General features: G+C 45.7%; 1 protein-coding gene across 15 annotated transcripts in view; it reads right to left on the bottom strand.

Annotated features, from left to right (window-relative positions):
* The window catches only part of PUM1 (pumilio RNA binding family member 1), a 71730-nt gene that overhangs the window by 31662 nt on the left and 24446 nt on the right, over positions 1-15622 (bottom strand). For 9 of the 15 annotated variants that reach the window (XM_083810421.1, XM_083810430.1, XM_083810428.1 and 6 more), the window contains 5 exons: positions 12929-13037; positions 10131-10309; positions 7845-8011; positions 6625-6895; positions 763-856 (listed from right to left, as the gene is read on the bottom strand). In XM_083810421.1, coding sequence (XP_083666547.1) covers positions 763-856; positions 6625-6895; positions 7845-8011; positions 10131-10309; positions 12929-13037 — 820 coding nt within the window. The remainder of the gene's footprint in view (positions 1-762; positions 857-6624; positions 6896-7844; positions 8012-10130; positions 10310-12928; positions 13038-15622) is intronic. The other 6 variants (XM_083810429.1, XM_083810434.1, XM_083810422.1 and 3 more) reach the window with 1 other exon arrangement.

Here is a 15622-nt window from a genome sequence, read left to right as displayed (position 1 = left end):
GGGGAGGTAAAGGTGAAGGAGAATAAGTTAAAGCCAAAGAACTTTAATTCAGCTCTATCCCTGAACTCCAAAAACTATGTAACCGCATTGCGCAGAGCTGAGAGTACCACCATATTTGTGCTGGGCTTCTGGGTGCCAAGAACTGCTGATTAATTTGCCTATTGTGCTAAAAACATTTAACCTTGAGATAGTTCAACTCTAATCATCCAGGAGTAGCCCCTTTCACAGTTCTCTTTTTCTCTGCAGAGGATCAAGTGCTTTCTTCCCAGTCAATCCATACTGTTTTAATAATACGGATCATGTGCTTGCATAAATTACAGCTTTAAGTTAAAGTCAAACCCCAGGCAGCCTGAAATTTTACCCTGGGATAATTTGAACATGAATTTTAAAGCTGAATCACAGGAAGCACATTCAGGCATCCACTGGACTGCACATTTTTCCCTCCCTTCACTACGCTGCTTAGCCCAATTCATAGCAAGCAAGCACTTCAAAATGCTCTCATTACTGAACAGCACTCTCAGCAAGAGTGAGTGTTATTCCTTCCAGACAAGAATGCTCTAGAGCTTTTAAAGCGCACAAAAGACATCTCCAGAATTTTTCGAGTAAATCTTCAAACAATATTCTCCTGCTTGTGTATCAAGTACTTACCAGTTGCAAAAACGTGTTTAGGATTCCCTAAAATCTACCCGATCTTTTTTCCCAGGATGTTCTGAGGGCTAACAGACATCTAGTACAAGGCAACGTATCGAGTGCTAGACTTACCTATGTGAGGCTGATGGGCAGCTGCCAATGCATATTGCTGCTGCTGGGCTGCTGTTAGTTGTTGAACAGCAAGTGCGTTCGGTCTTTGGAACAACTGAAGGGACAAAAGAACAAACAGGATCCTTTACTCACGCACAAAAAGCATTCTCTCACTGACTTTTAAAGCAATTCCTTTATACTAGATTGATTTCCACAGCCACTACTCTTTAACAGGAAAGATCTCAAAATGAAATGACAAAACCGTATTTGAAACCAATTGCCCATGATAATCCGCCTAAAAAGAAAGTATTTCTGGAATACGGCTAAACCCTACCCAGGGTTTTCTCTGCTATTTTTTGTCCGATGCCCGAAAGCCTCGTCCTCCCAGCTCCTCAGGCACACACACCCCTAACTGCAGCCTGGGGACCACCGGTGGCTGCAACAGCATTTCTCAGAGGCTGAACACCACCAAGTACACTGAGAACACAGCTGCACCACCAGGCAGCCCATGCTGCTTACACAGATACTCTGAAAAGCCCAGCAAGACCGCGGCAGAGTGTAAAGCTTGGAGAGGGAAAGATGATACTCTTCAGACAGGCTCAGAGGTCGTCCAGAGTCAGGAGCCCACAGCCCCTCGGACAAATGAGGGACAAAATGTTTTTTTTCTTTCCCTTCTTGCCTTCATCCCCAGAATCACCTAGGTAAATCCAGGCAAGAATCGGGAAGTCTTCTTTACCCACAGACAGAAAACAGCCCCTGGGACTTTCTGCTTAAGCCACCCGAGGCACATACAAGTTTGCCAACTTACTGTTCACTACAGTCCTTAGGAGCGATGTGCAGTGTTACTGAGACAGTCGTTCTCTATATAGAAGTACTTAAGTCTTTAAATGTATTTTTACTTACTTTTTTCATTCATCTAGACCCTTGCTAAACTTACTTCCCCATCTTCCCGTGCCTGACTAGATGTCTCTACGTAAACACAACTCCCCGAATCCGTACGTTAGCAGCCCACTGTTCATCTCCAGTAAAAACATTCAAAACACCTGCCGACAGCACTCTGAAAGTATCCAGAAGCAATGTTCATACCCATTTATTTCCAAAAGTGATCATTTTTGAAGTGTGAATGACTTCACGAGCTGCTGTGATAAGTGTTTTCTCTCTCTAATCACCTGGAAATAAAGGGGGCCTAAATGCTATAGAGTTTTCGCACCTATTATCTCTGCCCTCCTTTCAGGCCTCCAACAAGACAACCAAGCTGCAGCTGTCAAAAGCAGCAATAATTCCGCCCAGATTTCTGGCAGAAACTTGCAGCTATCAACAAGTCCAGAATCAGTTAGGAAGAGGGGGGGTTTTGTAAGTGAAAATTGGACATCGTTCTCCTAAGAAGAGGATAAGCAACTGTGCTTTTTAAGTAGAAAATATGGGGAAAAAAGGTAATAGTCTATATCTTTTTCTTTTTTTTTTTTTTTTTTAAACAGGTTCAGAAGGAGAATCAACATGCAACAGATCAGACCCAGATTTAAGATCTGGAACCTCAATACCTGGGGGATCACAATCTATGCCTTCCCCAAAGACTGCTATCCCCTGAACATGCCAGGGCCACTCCGCATACCCAAGGAGGGTCCTAATGCTGCTGATGGAAAACGTATCAAATCCACAGGTCTTTTATCACCTCCGTAGGCCTAACTCCAGGATGGCCATAAAACATTCCCAGCAGTCTTTACTCAGAAAACATTCCCTCTGCCTTTTTTTTTTTTTTTTAATTAAACACCGTTCAACAACACTTCATGCTTCCACAAAGCTGAGTGCTTGCAAGGGGTATAATCTTCCCTAATATATCATCTGTCATTAGCAGCTGGATCAAATACTTAGTGACATCTCTTAGTTAAATAAAGCAAGCACATCGCGGACACCATGACCTACAGAAAATGGAACGAAGGATACCGGCGCTGTGCGAGTCTCCAGCAGCACGTCGCTCGGATCAGAACCGGCAGAAGAGTTTAAAAACAAAACAAAAAACAACCTTCAACTGCTTCATTGCTCTAGATGCATCTAGAACAGTCGTGCTTGCTTTTGTGGCCTGCTTTTGGGTTGAATTCAGGGGTCAAATATTCTAGCTTTCTTCAGCTGCAAACACTTGACTGAAACTTTTAATTTTTCATGCTCTTGCATCCCTGATATCAGATCTTCCATCACGCTAAGCTGAGTTCTATCAAGGTGAACAGTGGAAGAAGTGGCTAGGTAAGTGGGACTTTTTGCCCTTAGGATCAGCAGCTAGGTTACCTCCCCTGAAAATAGGTCTTCTTTTGCCCAGTTTACATATGCAATGATTTCCACACCTCCGAAATGCATCTCAATGATTAATTTCTAAATTAGCAGTGGTAGCAAAAAAAAGGCAAAGCATAAATATTTGACCTGATATATTTATTTATTTATTTTTATCATCATCACTGTCTGCTTGCCCTCTCTCCCTCTTGTGACCACAGCTAGATCTGACTTCCAGCCACGAGGTACCCACACAAGCTTCATGCGTTTTTCCGCTGCTGAAACGAAGGCGCAGTACCCAGCGCGCCCTGCAAATGGCTGCTGCCACAGCCACGAGATCACAAAGACTCAGGGAGGCAGAAAGGATGCTCCTTTACCTAGAATTGCAACTGGTGTAACAGAGGGGAAGAATCTGGAACACAGTGGCAGCGCAGAGCCCTTTCATCTGCTTAAGGGGAAAAAAAATGAGCGAGAATCTCTACATCTGCAACCTAAACTCAGTGAGAAAACTAACGATCTAGCTCCGGCTTCGTTATCATTGCTTCCCCAGACTATGTTCTCGAGCTTCTGTAAAGCCACGTGCAAACACCTGGCCGCTTACACTGCGCTGCAGGCAGGAGGAAGGGCTGGATTCCTCCTGGCTGCAGAAAACCTCCCAAACCTTTACGGAGTTTTCCTTTCAAAGGCAGAACAGGTGAATGGTGATACCTAAGCCCTGGACTTGGGCAGTGTCAGTCAGCGACCTCTCTCCCCCTCTGGATGCTTTAAAACGCAGTTTCCCTAAGCCTCCAAACCAAGACTTGACTTACCCAGAAGGTGTGTGAGCAGCTACAACCCTGTGCAGCTGAGGGTTGTGCACTGCCTGTAACTCACACAAGGGAGAGGAGCCAACAAACACGGTCAGAATTTCAGGCTGTGCTCAGCCAGCTAAGCCCCTACGCCACACGAGCTCTGGGAATCATCAACCCTACGTATTTAATGGCAGCGTTACCAAGGCCTCAATGCACTGTCTCCATCTCCTGACGGCAAAGCCCTATATTCCAAAAAAAATTAAAAAATCACAGAAGACCAAAGGTGAATCTCCAATAAAAAGATTTTTGTCATCTTACTCAGAAACTTACATTAAATTAAGGTTAAACTACATTTCCATATTAAATTGTGGTGTCCAGTAAGTGGGGAAAAAAAAGAGAAGAACACTCCTCAAAGAGCTATTAACTGGAATTCAAACAAATCCACGCACAGAGCATTTTGACCTGTTACATTCCGCGAAAACCCACAGACAAGTGACGTAGCTTTGGAGGGGTTCAGCAGTCTCACCCGACAGTTCAAAAACTGAGGCTATTTTCTCTCTCACACACAGGTATAGCAGTAAAGTATCACCAGCAGCATGTGGGGGAGCTCACAGAGGGAATTCAAAGAAACCAGAACAGCACGGTCTGTGTTACAGTTATGGCAACACTGTACGATTAGATTTCTGTAATCCAGTTTCTTCTGCAATATAAACATCTGACATCTCTAATCAGATTACACGTGATTAAGACCTTCCCTTCTTCATATTGCTTTTAGCTGCACTTGCTTGTAATCCCTTCGAAGTATGAGGCGCTTCCCAGTGGGCCAAGAAAGGCGCTTTTAAAGAGATCTTTCTGCTCAGGATATTCAGGATATATTTCTGACAAATGAATGGAAAAAGCCCTGTACTTTCAAAAGACAGACCTCTTTCACGCAAGCTACAGCAAATACTGAGGAACCCCGGCTGCTGGGTGTAATGTATTAAGGGAATGGGTCCGACTCCTTGAGCCAAGGCACGCTGCACTTACACCGGCGTGCAGTGAGGGGTCGCGTGCGGCAGTGAAAAAAAGTTAAGAATGATTTCCTATCTTTAATGCAACACTCATGCTTACAAAAGCCTGTCATTTGCACTTACTGTCGTTGTGAGTAGCTGTTGCAATAAAGCTGGAACTTAAATAACAGCCTGCACTGAGCAGCCTGCCCTGCTCACCCTCAGCGTGGCCCAGCCAGCGCTGAGCGTGCCAGGCCCATGCAGCGGGCACCCGGCCGCGCTCGGAGCGCCAGCACACCCTGCTCCCCCACCAAATTTCGGTTTAAAGAAACGACAGAGAACCACGGCTTCACCGGCAGCACAGAAAAAAGCTTTAAGGATGATTACGGAGAGACTACATCAGCTCCACACAGACATTACCTATCCACTACACAGAGAGAAACCAGGCACGTCTGCAGGGCCATCCAGAGCCTGAACCCAGAAGTGCACTTTGGTAAAACACGCTCTCCAGATACGCTTTGCTTCAACAAGTTTTTTTAGTCTTTTTTTTTTTTTTAAAGGCAAGGAAAAAACACTAACTTGTAAATGAGTCTTAAATGGAAAACACTGCCAGACAAAACAAAAATTACAGGCTTCGCATCTCTGCGGTTGTTTTCCTATACCTAATGGTTCTTCAAAAACCAGATAGCTGCAACATGTTTAAAAAAAGCAAAACAAGTTTCGTTGTTTAATTGCTTAAAAAACTCAAAGTAAGTTTTGCATTCAAGGTCCTACCCATGAGTAAGACAAAGACTTGCGAACAGCTTGCTTTTTTCTCCTTTCTGAGCTATACAGCGGCTATTTAGCTTAATCATTAAAAAAATTTCCTCCATTAACCTCCCCAACGTGCTACATAAGAGAACAACCGCCTAAACCATAACGGTTATTTACATTGCCTTTAAGGCTACGATAAGTCTCCGAAGGCAGGGCTTTCGTATAAACATGGCAACAGCCCTTCCTCTGTACACAGTGTCAATCAGGCTGTTTTGCTAAAAAAAACGATCAGATATTTCAGGAAACCCAGGGCTAGTAATATACTCCTGCAATAAGCTCCAACAAAGGATTTTATTCTTCTTTGAAGGATATTACGCTTACAAAAGGAAAGCAATAAACATTTACAGTCGTTACCCAAACGGGCAGGAACAGGAGCAGATTACAAGGCGATCGTTGGATCTAGGCCCAGCATTCAAGAGAGGCCAAACAGCAAGGCCAGGACTTGCCTTACTTGTCCGGGCCGAGGAGTCTGGGCTGCTGTTACAGGAGAAAAGGTCAAACAAACCCGCTGGGCTGAGATAAAGTTCTGTAGTGCTGGACTCTGACCCCAGGCTTTGAGCCACGCTGCAGGAAGATGGAGCCGGTTCAGATTCACCGTCCCTTCAGCCTCCCCTGATCAGTACTGCCGAGACCCCAAAGCGGGGCTGCAGCACCCAGGCTGAACAGCGGCTCGGCCTCTAAGTCACTTTCAGGGCTCGAGGGTTTTGTTGCTTAGTACATCTCACTAATTAAAAGCTCTTCTCCAAGGCAAGCTTACTCAAAAGCTACAGCTGATCAATCACCAGCACTCTGCCGTGTCTGACCGCTCGCTACAGGCCCTCGCACCCGCCGTTCGGACTGCCGTAAGCACAGGTCTCCTGCCTCGAGCTGACGAGGAGGATACGTGCAGCGCTCTGCAGGCACACGCACAGCACACGAACGATGAAACCATCCTAAGTCTTCCTCCGTTAACGCCCCAGGGTGAGAGCCTGAGCTCACGCTAACCCCAGGACGGCTCCGGTAGAGGAACCCTGGCGATACGTTACCTGCTGCTGGGAATTGTAATCGAAGAGCCCCACGGTGGCTGCGGCTGAGTCCACGGGTACTTGGGTGCCAGAATAATCAAACTGAAGAGGCTCCATGCCAACGTGCTCCATGGGATCCAGAGGGACACTCTGGGACTCTATGTTGGAGAAATCTTCCACCGGCTTGGCACCATTAGTACTCGCCAGCTGGGCTAAGCCCTCGGATCCGTTCTGGTTTGGACCCAGCAGATCTACTTCACTAGCAGAGTTCTGGCAATTACCAGGTGTGCGGCTACACGGAGAGAAAACACATCCGTCACTGGGCACGTCCATTTACTGCTCTGTCACACAGCCATCAGCTCTCAGCAACACACACTACTACCCAGAGATACTCGAAGATGGGGAAAAAAAGAAAAAAGATGTAGGCAGCTATTCCAGACCCTCCTGGTACGAATTCTGCAGAACAATCTGTGTAATTAAAAAAACCACCACAAAATCCCCAACCCTCTGCACTTCAAAGACCTGCTACAGTACTAGTGTACAAATACTCTTTTTTTTTTTCCTCCTCAAGTGAGAAGAGAGCCATAACGGACAGGGTTTCAGAAATGGCAATGTTATTTTTCATAAAGCTATTCCATAACTATAACAACATGAAGCTCTGACACTGTATCTCACTTGAAACCTGAAATAGCTGCCATGGTTTCCTGTTTACCTAACGCGAGCACTGGGTTGAATTGAGAAATGGTTCGTCTCTATTCAAGGGCCAGCAGTATGGTCTCACAGCGCATTTGTTTTCCTTTTACAGTTTTCCTACATGTCAACACAAGGCTCAGCAAGCAGGTGAGCTGGCAAGAAATAGAAATGCATTCTTTGATTTTATCAATAGCCCAGATTTCACAAGGCCTTGATCTCGAGAGGTACGAGGAACAAGTCCAAGAACTCAAGTACAGCTCACACCAGTCTACAGGCAGGGTCAACATCTCGGTAGGTATTTCCAGAAGAATCCCATGCAAAGTAGCTAAAACTACATATGAAAACAAAACAAGGCTAGACACTACAGAACTAGGTGTGCGCAGGCCATCAGTTACCCTCCGCTTTCTCCCAAGCACGTCCCTGTGTACGCTATGGTCCTTACGGCACTGCTTCAGAGAGCCAAAGGCTTTTCACTACTGCTCTCAGAGCATGAAAGATCTTTCAGAAAAGTGTGACGCTGATTGATTATTAACTGATGGTGCACATACCTGAAGTCTTTGACATCTGTGTCGATTCCATTCTGCACAGGCAAACCATTTGTTTTATCCATCACATCCCCCTCCTCCTTCAGATCTCCTAATTTATCGCCATCAAATGTGCCCTTATTTTTCTTATCCCCTTTGTCATTCTCATCATTCTCTGCATCCCTTGGCCCCTAGGCAAAAGAGACATTATTTTAATAAGCTTCGGTTTCAGATCAATTTTGCTTTCATTCCAGGATGTTAACAAATCAAAGAAACATGTCATAATAAAAGTAAGTTGCTTTTGAACATTAGTTCTTACAAATAAAAACATAAGAGCAAAATCATAAATCATAATCAAAGAAACAAAGGAATCAGACCTCATTCCCTTCCAAAAGAGGTTTTGGCTACCTGTTCGGTTTCTTCCATTCAGTAAGTCAGGGTCCAACTCTACCAGCTCTAAAAAAATCCCACCCCAAGGTAATTTTAAAGAGTATTTACCCAAATCCTCCTTATAAATGGGACTTGGGCACACTTCAAAATTAACTCAGGAGCTTTTAAACACAACAGCGTGCACGAAGGTGTATGAACTGAACTAGAGCCTCTCCATCGGCTGATGTCTCCACGTCAGAGATGCGGTAACTGCCCGGGCAAGTGCGTGTACCCAGGCAGAACAGGACCGAACAGGACCGCCACAGGGCTGCCTCGCTTTTGGGGGGCATTACAGGGATTTGCACAGGGAACTCCACGGTGCAGCTCCTAAGAGCACTCGAGTCGATGACTAGCTCAGATCATATAACCCTAAAGCACTTTTTGCAAGGGGAAAAAAAAGAAAGGATTTAATTTCTTGTTGAGCATTTTGTAAGTGGCACAGCATCTGCAGCATTCCCACCCCTAATGTCTGCATTTTATTTCACTTGGGAGAAGAATAAAGGGTGGTTATGCCAGGGGCACTATTTTGAACAACAAAAGGGAGAGGAAAAACAACATAATTTATGATAAAAAAACAGCAAGGGGCATATAAACAGATTTATCATAGATAGTTTTGGTGCTGTCAAAAGACAGACATTCAAACCCTCTCTTCCACTTCAATAGAGGGAAAAACACTCCACATACATACCAGGACATTTGAACCCTGTATCAACTACATCATTTTTCCATTCTCTTTTGTTGTTGTTGGTTTGTTGTTTTTTTTTTAGTTTTGTTTTTTTTTGGGGGGGTGGGCTGGAGCAGTAGGTTCCCTGCCATACTTAGAAAAAAGATCATTTTAAAAGCAATGATATTCTGATGTTTCTTCTTAAATAAAATCCAATCATTCTTCACTAGTATCAGAGAGCAGAATTGGAAATGCCAATTACAAACACAAATTCGGAGCCCTGTTTTCACCCACACAATGTGATATTTACAAGTTTTCCCTTTGTTTCAGAACTGACATCCTGACCACCAGGGCTGCAGAGCAGACACCTCCCTAACCCCAATTCTGGATGATAAATTTGCTTCCTCCACTGACTGCTCCCCCTCCCCCAAGTCATCTTTCCTAGGCTCTGGATTCAAGAAAGTTAGCAGGTGCCCACTAATGAGGATCAAAAATAAGAGGATGGATGAAGGAGACCACAAACCATCTCCCTGAAGGGATGAGCACGGCAGTCTTCCATTGGTAACGAACCTACTCAGCTTTTCTGTTCCCCGACATTGACCCAGCACCCGGCTGACGAGGCAGAGCTGAGATGCAGCTCTTTTTTCCCCCCAGTATGGGGACAGCACTCGATGATGCCTCTCCTGCCACGTCCTTAGGTTTGAGGCAGCAGCGACTGCGCTCTCTTCCCCACCCCACCGAGCACAGTGACTAACGCCATTCCTCCCCAGGAAACAATATGCCCTTGAAAGTGATTCCCAACCCGGAGTGGCTTCTGTAGCTACGTTACGTCTCTAGCATCGTCACATGGAGCTTTCTGTTCTTAGCCAGCAACAAAGCATCCGCACGCTCACTCAAGAACCACGCTGTTCGCTACAGGTACGTTTGCATGCTTTCCCAACCACGGGTTCAGATGGCGTTACTGCAGGTGTGCTTATCCTCAGAGCTGGGAACGGCAGCAACCTCCCCGTCCTTCACAGCCGCCTCCCACACTGCACCCCTCCGTCGAGAAGAGCCGAACTGCTGGCCTACCCGTTTAACAGAGACTGCCGAGCTACTGGAGCAAATAAAAGGAGGAACATCTGCCTCTAGGGATGGATTAACAAACAAACAAACCAAGCAGCAAATGGAGAAAACAACATAATGGGAACTCAAAGTTCAGAATCAGGCACACTTACAAATCCTCCTTTCCTTAGGCAGGAATCTCCAGGAGATGAGCTCAACACATACTCCACCATGCTAACTCCAAGTCCTCCACTCTCTGACCGTGGTGAAAGCACTGAGTTGACTTCACTATTCACATGAAAGCCCTGACCAGGTCTTCTCTGAACCATAATTGGTTGGGAAACAGAGTGATCTGGAACAAAAACATGTGCAATTCTTACAAGCAGATCCAACTATTCAAAGGAGGCAAGTCATTAAAACGTACTCTAGTGTCTTAATTGTACTAAGAAGCGCCAGCTTTTTGACTCTGATGACGTCCACTGGAAAGAGAAGGATTGCTCTCTCATTTGTAAAATACTAGAACCTGTAAAGCTTACAAGTGACAACTGCATTCAAACTCTAAAATCATAAAATTTCAGAAATTTGTGTCTTAAGTAAAGGATGCAATAAAAAAACAAAAGTTCTAGTATTTACATGTAATAAAACTCTTGTGTTAATACAGGGGGGAAAACAATCAGTCCCTCTTTTAACTGTCATTTCAAGTATCATCCTATGGTTACACCAGCTGCCATTTGTTTTCTTGGTCGTATGAGTTAACATCCTCATAACTCATGATCACAGTTTCTCTCAGCTATTATTTCCTCAAGAAAAAGTTTGAGAACTTCACTTCTTCCTCTGGCCTCCTGCATCAGCCCCATCCCTTTTTCCCCTCTGCAGTCTGAGGGTTTGAGATCCTACCAGAGCTGACTAAGGAGAGATGTCTCCAAGTCCTGGCAGGCTCTGCAAAAACTGCTGCCTGGGCAGGAGGCGACCTTACATCCCAACGAGGGAAGGGAAGACGTACTCAGCTCCTGTGTGTTCAGACTGGTCAGACTGGTAGAAGCCAGTAAGTCAAAAATTCCAGGCAGAAGACATGGTAGGTGCCAGGGGATGGTGGAAGGGACGTGGAATGACATCGATACTGTCGTTTTCTTGTAAGGCGTAAGCCATCAAGAGAAGAAATTCCATCACTGCTCCTAGCTGCACTCTCTGCCTTCTCCCTCACGCCAGCACGAGCATCTTTGTGGCCGCAAGTAAAGCGGGCTGAGGAGGCTTCTCTGGGATAAAGCTAACAAAAACAGGAGCTAGTTTTAACCTAGATCAATTCCCCGGCAGATTTCATCGCACTGCTGCATGACTAATTGTACCACGAGGAGAAGAACGGAGCAGCCTGCATCAGACAGGGCTGTTTCTTTCAGTGGTACTGGCTCTAAGTGCTCTCAAACTACCACAAGCTAAAGTAGCGAAGAACCAAAGCCACGTGGGATGCCTGCAGCACTGGGGACACAGACAGAAGGGAAAAGGGATGGAGCAGAAGGCCAAGCTTCATCAGTTCCACTGCTCATGGAACAAAGCAGACTTCTGGCCCGGGACACTTCTGCACCCCACCTCCAAACCGTGCTCCTCGCTCCCCAAGGTCACTGCCAGACCACGGCTGTTTCTTCGTTTTAGATGAGCAAAAGGGGAAACTGTGACTTCCCTGACTCACAGACAGCAGCGCAGGTCACGGCTCAGGAATAAAGGCTGCAAGGTGCACAGGATTAATTGAGAATAAACAAAGGAAGAAATGAGACTGAGGGCTTTGACTCATGGAGATCTGTGATCAGCCAGCATAGGAGGTTACCTCCCCCACGTCTCCCCTGCTTGGCCAGTGGGTGCAGCCAGCCCAGCAGGGGCAGCAACGGAGAAAGTCTCAGCTATTACTGTAGAGTCTGGCTCCAGCCCTCTAATCCACCCTCAACTTCAGTTTGTATTAATACAAGCAGGCACAAGCTGCTGTTGAGGACTGGATGCATAGGGAGACCCCCTGCAGGCAGGCAGGTCAAGCGGCTGGAGGCTGCAGCTCCCCGAAATCTCCCCAGCACTTGGCGAGCCTGCAAGGTTCGGCCGAGGAGATTTTGAGAAGCTACAACCCTTTTTCACAGCCATTTTGAAATTTAAACAATAAAAAATGCTCTTATCACGTAGTTTACTAGAACAGTCTTTCTATCCCAATGCCTTTGCTCCAATAAGGATATTTTTGGCAGGCAAAATAATAAAAAAACAACAGCTAAAAAAAACAACAGTAAAGTTGCTCTCCTCTGGAGCTGTAGTTCTGCACAGTTGTTTGGAAACTGCACAGGATACTCAGCAGTGTCTAAGGAGCGTATTCAGTACACATGGAAAGCACAGAAAAAAATAAAGAGTAAAAGGTTAGCATTTCGAATTCAGCACATGCATGTGATTTTTTTGCCATTTAACTAAAACAAACCTGAACACTTTCCCCTTTAGTTCGAAATATGGGACGGTCTCTCATCCAAGAACAAAATTCTTGGCAGATAAACTTCAACACAGCTAATTCAAAACATCGCTTTATTTATTTATTTTAAAATTTATGTTGTTGGGCTTTGGTTGGTTAAGCATTTAAAAATTGTTTTTATCCCCCCACTAATCTTGTTCTCTAACATCTTTGTTCAAACTTCAATCCATCCTAGGGCAGAAAATGCATGAGAAAGTTTACATTCAAATTTGAGTTGCAATCTAAAATTTGTAAGCAGATAAACATAAGGGTACATATGTTCACGTTCGACAATTTCTTTTTATAGCTATGGATATCTTTTTTAACTCTTATCACAAAGCAATGTGGGTTTTTAAAGTTTTTCTATCACGTAAAACAGATGCTTTTATTTTTTTCTTAAAAACTGTGTCATCCAGACTGGCCAGCAATTTTGAGTAGATGAATTGCACATTTCTATGTTCAACCCCAACTAAATTAAGTAAATAATTGAGCTACCTGATGTTCCCCAAGCACTGTCTCTCCACTGATCTCCCAGAAATATCCCTTTTGGTCCATCTTTGCTGGAATCATCAGATTCCCAAAACTTTTTACCCGGCAACAGCTGCTGCAATTAAAAAAAAACAAAGCATGATTAAAATAAGTATAAAATGCAAACATAAACCATAAGCGTCTCCCTTCTAAACATGAGTCAATCATTAAACACAAACTGATACATGCTTTATAATCAAAATATTTATACACTCCTAGGGCGAAAGCCATACAGCTGAGACAGTAATTCAATCTCAGCAATCCTCTTACATTCTTAAATGCTTTATGAACACCACACACGTAAGCACACACATACAATTTGCATTCTCCAGCCTCTCAGCACGAGCGCTACTTGCAAGAAAAAAATATTAGCAGAAAAGCTGTTCTGAGCAGAATATTGTTGTGACTTCCACCTGGGCCGCACGGATACCTCTCGAACTACCCCGCATTTCCAGCGGGAACAAAACCCGAGGTTGTGATGCCAGCAGGGACAATACATCAAGAGGTGCCAAGAGCTCTCACTTCTCACTTATTTAATGACTGCTGAGGACTCTCAATGCTCTGAAGGTTATTTGTAAACACTAATAAGAGTGAACAGTTCTGGGCCACCACACCTGCCACACGTGCATTGCTCCTACTGGAGGAGAGGAAAGAGGTTATGCACTTACTGAGAACGAGACAAAGTCATCCTTGGCTTGGATGAATCCAAGGAAGCTCGCACCGAAGTCCAGAAGATGGCTAAAAGAACAACGTGCCCTATTTAGGGGATGCGTTTTGAAAATACCAGCTTCACAGAGGGAACACCTGCCACGTGGCATCCACATATGGCAGAAGGAATTTCAAGCCCTCCTTAAGTGCCTTAGATGTCAAGTGTACAATCTTCAAATTAAATCTTCAGGCTGGATGAGACGTATGCAATTCAGACAGCAAACAACAGCGCATTCATAGCAAATTGACAAGATAGATGAGCCTCGCCTGCTGAAGTCAGAATAAAACTAAAGGAACTGGAAGATTAACAAGTACTCACATCTGTCCAAAATTACCATAGCACAAACAAGAATCATTAGATTAGTCAACGTCTTCTATATATTAGAAGTGCTGATAACTCTACACTCCATCAGCAGGCGTGCAAATTTAAGGCTATGGCAAACAGACGGCTGGATGAGGACAAAGAGAGCGTGAACAAGTTCTCAGCTCACAGCTTTCAGAGTACTCTGGCTTAACACCAACAATCAGGGAGGTTGTGCTCACTATTTACTTTTTACTTAAGGAAGATCTGTTTGGTCAGAAACGTCTTGTGAAGCAGGTCGGTACGTGTGAGATTAAATCTGAGGTACACAGGTTTGGATAACTGGAGCGATTACACCTAAACCAGGTATTAAAATGGGAACACCACCCACCTCAACCAGCATGTGAGAAGCAGAATTCCTCCCGAATTCTCAGAAAGCCCCACCACAGATAAGAGAGCGATTCCATCCGGTTATTTAACAGGCACTCAAAGTTGCGGCTGCCTGTTACCTAAGAGTAACGCTGCTTTTGCGCCGAGAACAAAAATCAATCCACAGCAAACAAGCACGGGGAAAAAATAAACAAGCAAGCGTGATGCGTTGGGAAAAAGCTCGTGCAGCCACAAGATGGAGGACAGACGTGCCATCTGAGCGGAGCCCGCGGCAGAAGCTTTCAGGCAGGCCCCACACCACTCGCTCCGTGAAGAACTGGGGTCGCCGAAGCTCGCTCCCAGCTCCTGGCTCCGGCCGCACGCCGCTGCCCTGGCACCTCTCGGCCCCGGCGAAACTCGCGCACAGACACCTGCGTATGGGCTCTGCGAGCTGACGGGAACGTAAACCGAAGCAATCCGCACCCACGCGGGGCAGATCAACATTTCCAAGCGTAGCATCCAGGAGGTCACATTTTCGGAGGCCGCGTGCCAGCAGCGCTCCTCCCAGCGGGCGCAGCAGGAGCGCCAGCAGCGCGCCGCGCCTCCCGGCCTCCTGCTGCCCACCCTCCGGAGGAGCCGAGGCGCTCCTGGCAGGGCCTGCAACGCCACACACACGCCTGCACACGCCGTCCCTAGCAAAAGGGGCCGTCGTTTGCTGCCACAGCGCTGCAAAAGACTAGTTACAGATAAATACAGCTCAACGACGCTGCAGTTTCTCTCAAAGCATGCACCCCTAAAGCTGTTTCCCCGACGTAAAGCTCCTCTTCTAGCTCACGCTGTTGTCGCAGCCTCCCACCTACTAAGTCAGGAGCAAAATACTTCAGAGCACAGATTTGAAATAAAGGACGAGATAAGCTCATCCGCCTTTTGCATGTCTGAGCATAATGCAGCATACTCCAAAGTCCTTGAAATCATGTGCCACTCCAAGCACACCTGCACACGCGCCCTGTTTCTGGGCTGTCCCTATGGCAGGGGAAAACGCTTTAATACACGGATTTATTAGTGCCAGGAACACACGGGACTCGGACCCACCTTGCTTCCCAGCAGGAATTACAAACACAGCGTCTAGCAGTCTCTCTTTACCTCAAGGCAGGAGACAACGGCCTTTCCCCAGTCAAATACTCATACTAAGCACTGGCTTTCTGTACCAAAATGTTCCAATACCCAAACACCAAATTTCTGCTGTCCCCAGCTCTTCAACACAGGGCACACCATCCACAGCC

This window comes from Anser anser, assembly GCF_964211835.1.
Source record: "Anser anser genome assembly, chromosome: 24".
Classification (NCBI taxonomy): Eukaryota; Metazoa; Chordata; class Aves; order Anseriformes; family Anatidae; genus Anser; species Anser anser.
This window is presented reverse-complemented; position numbering and strand designations above follow the sequence as displayed.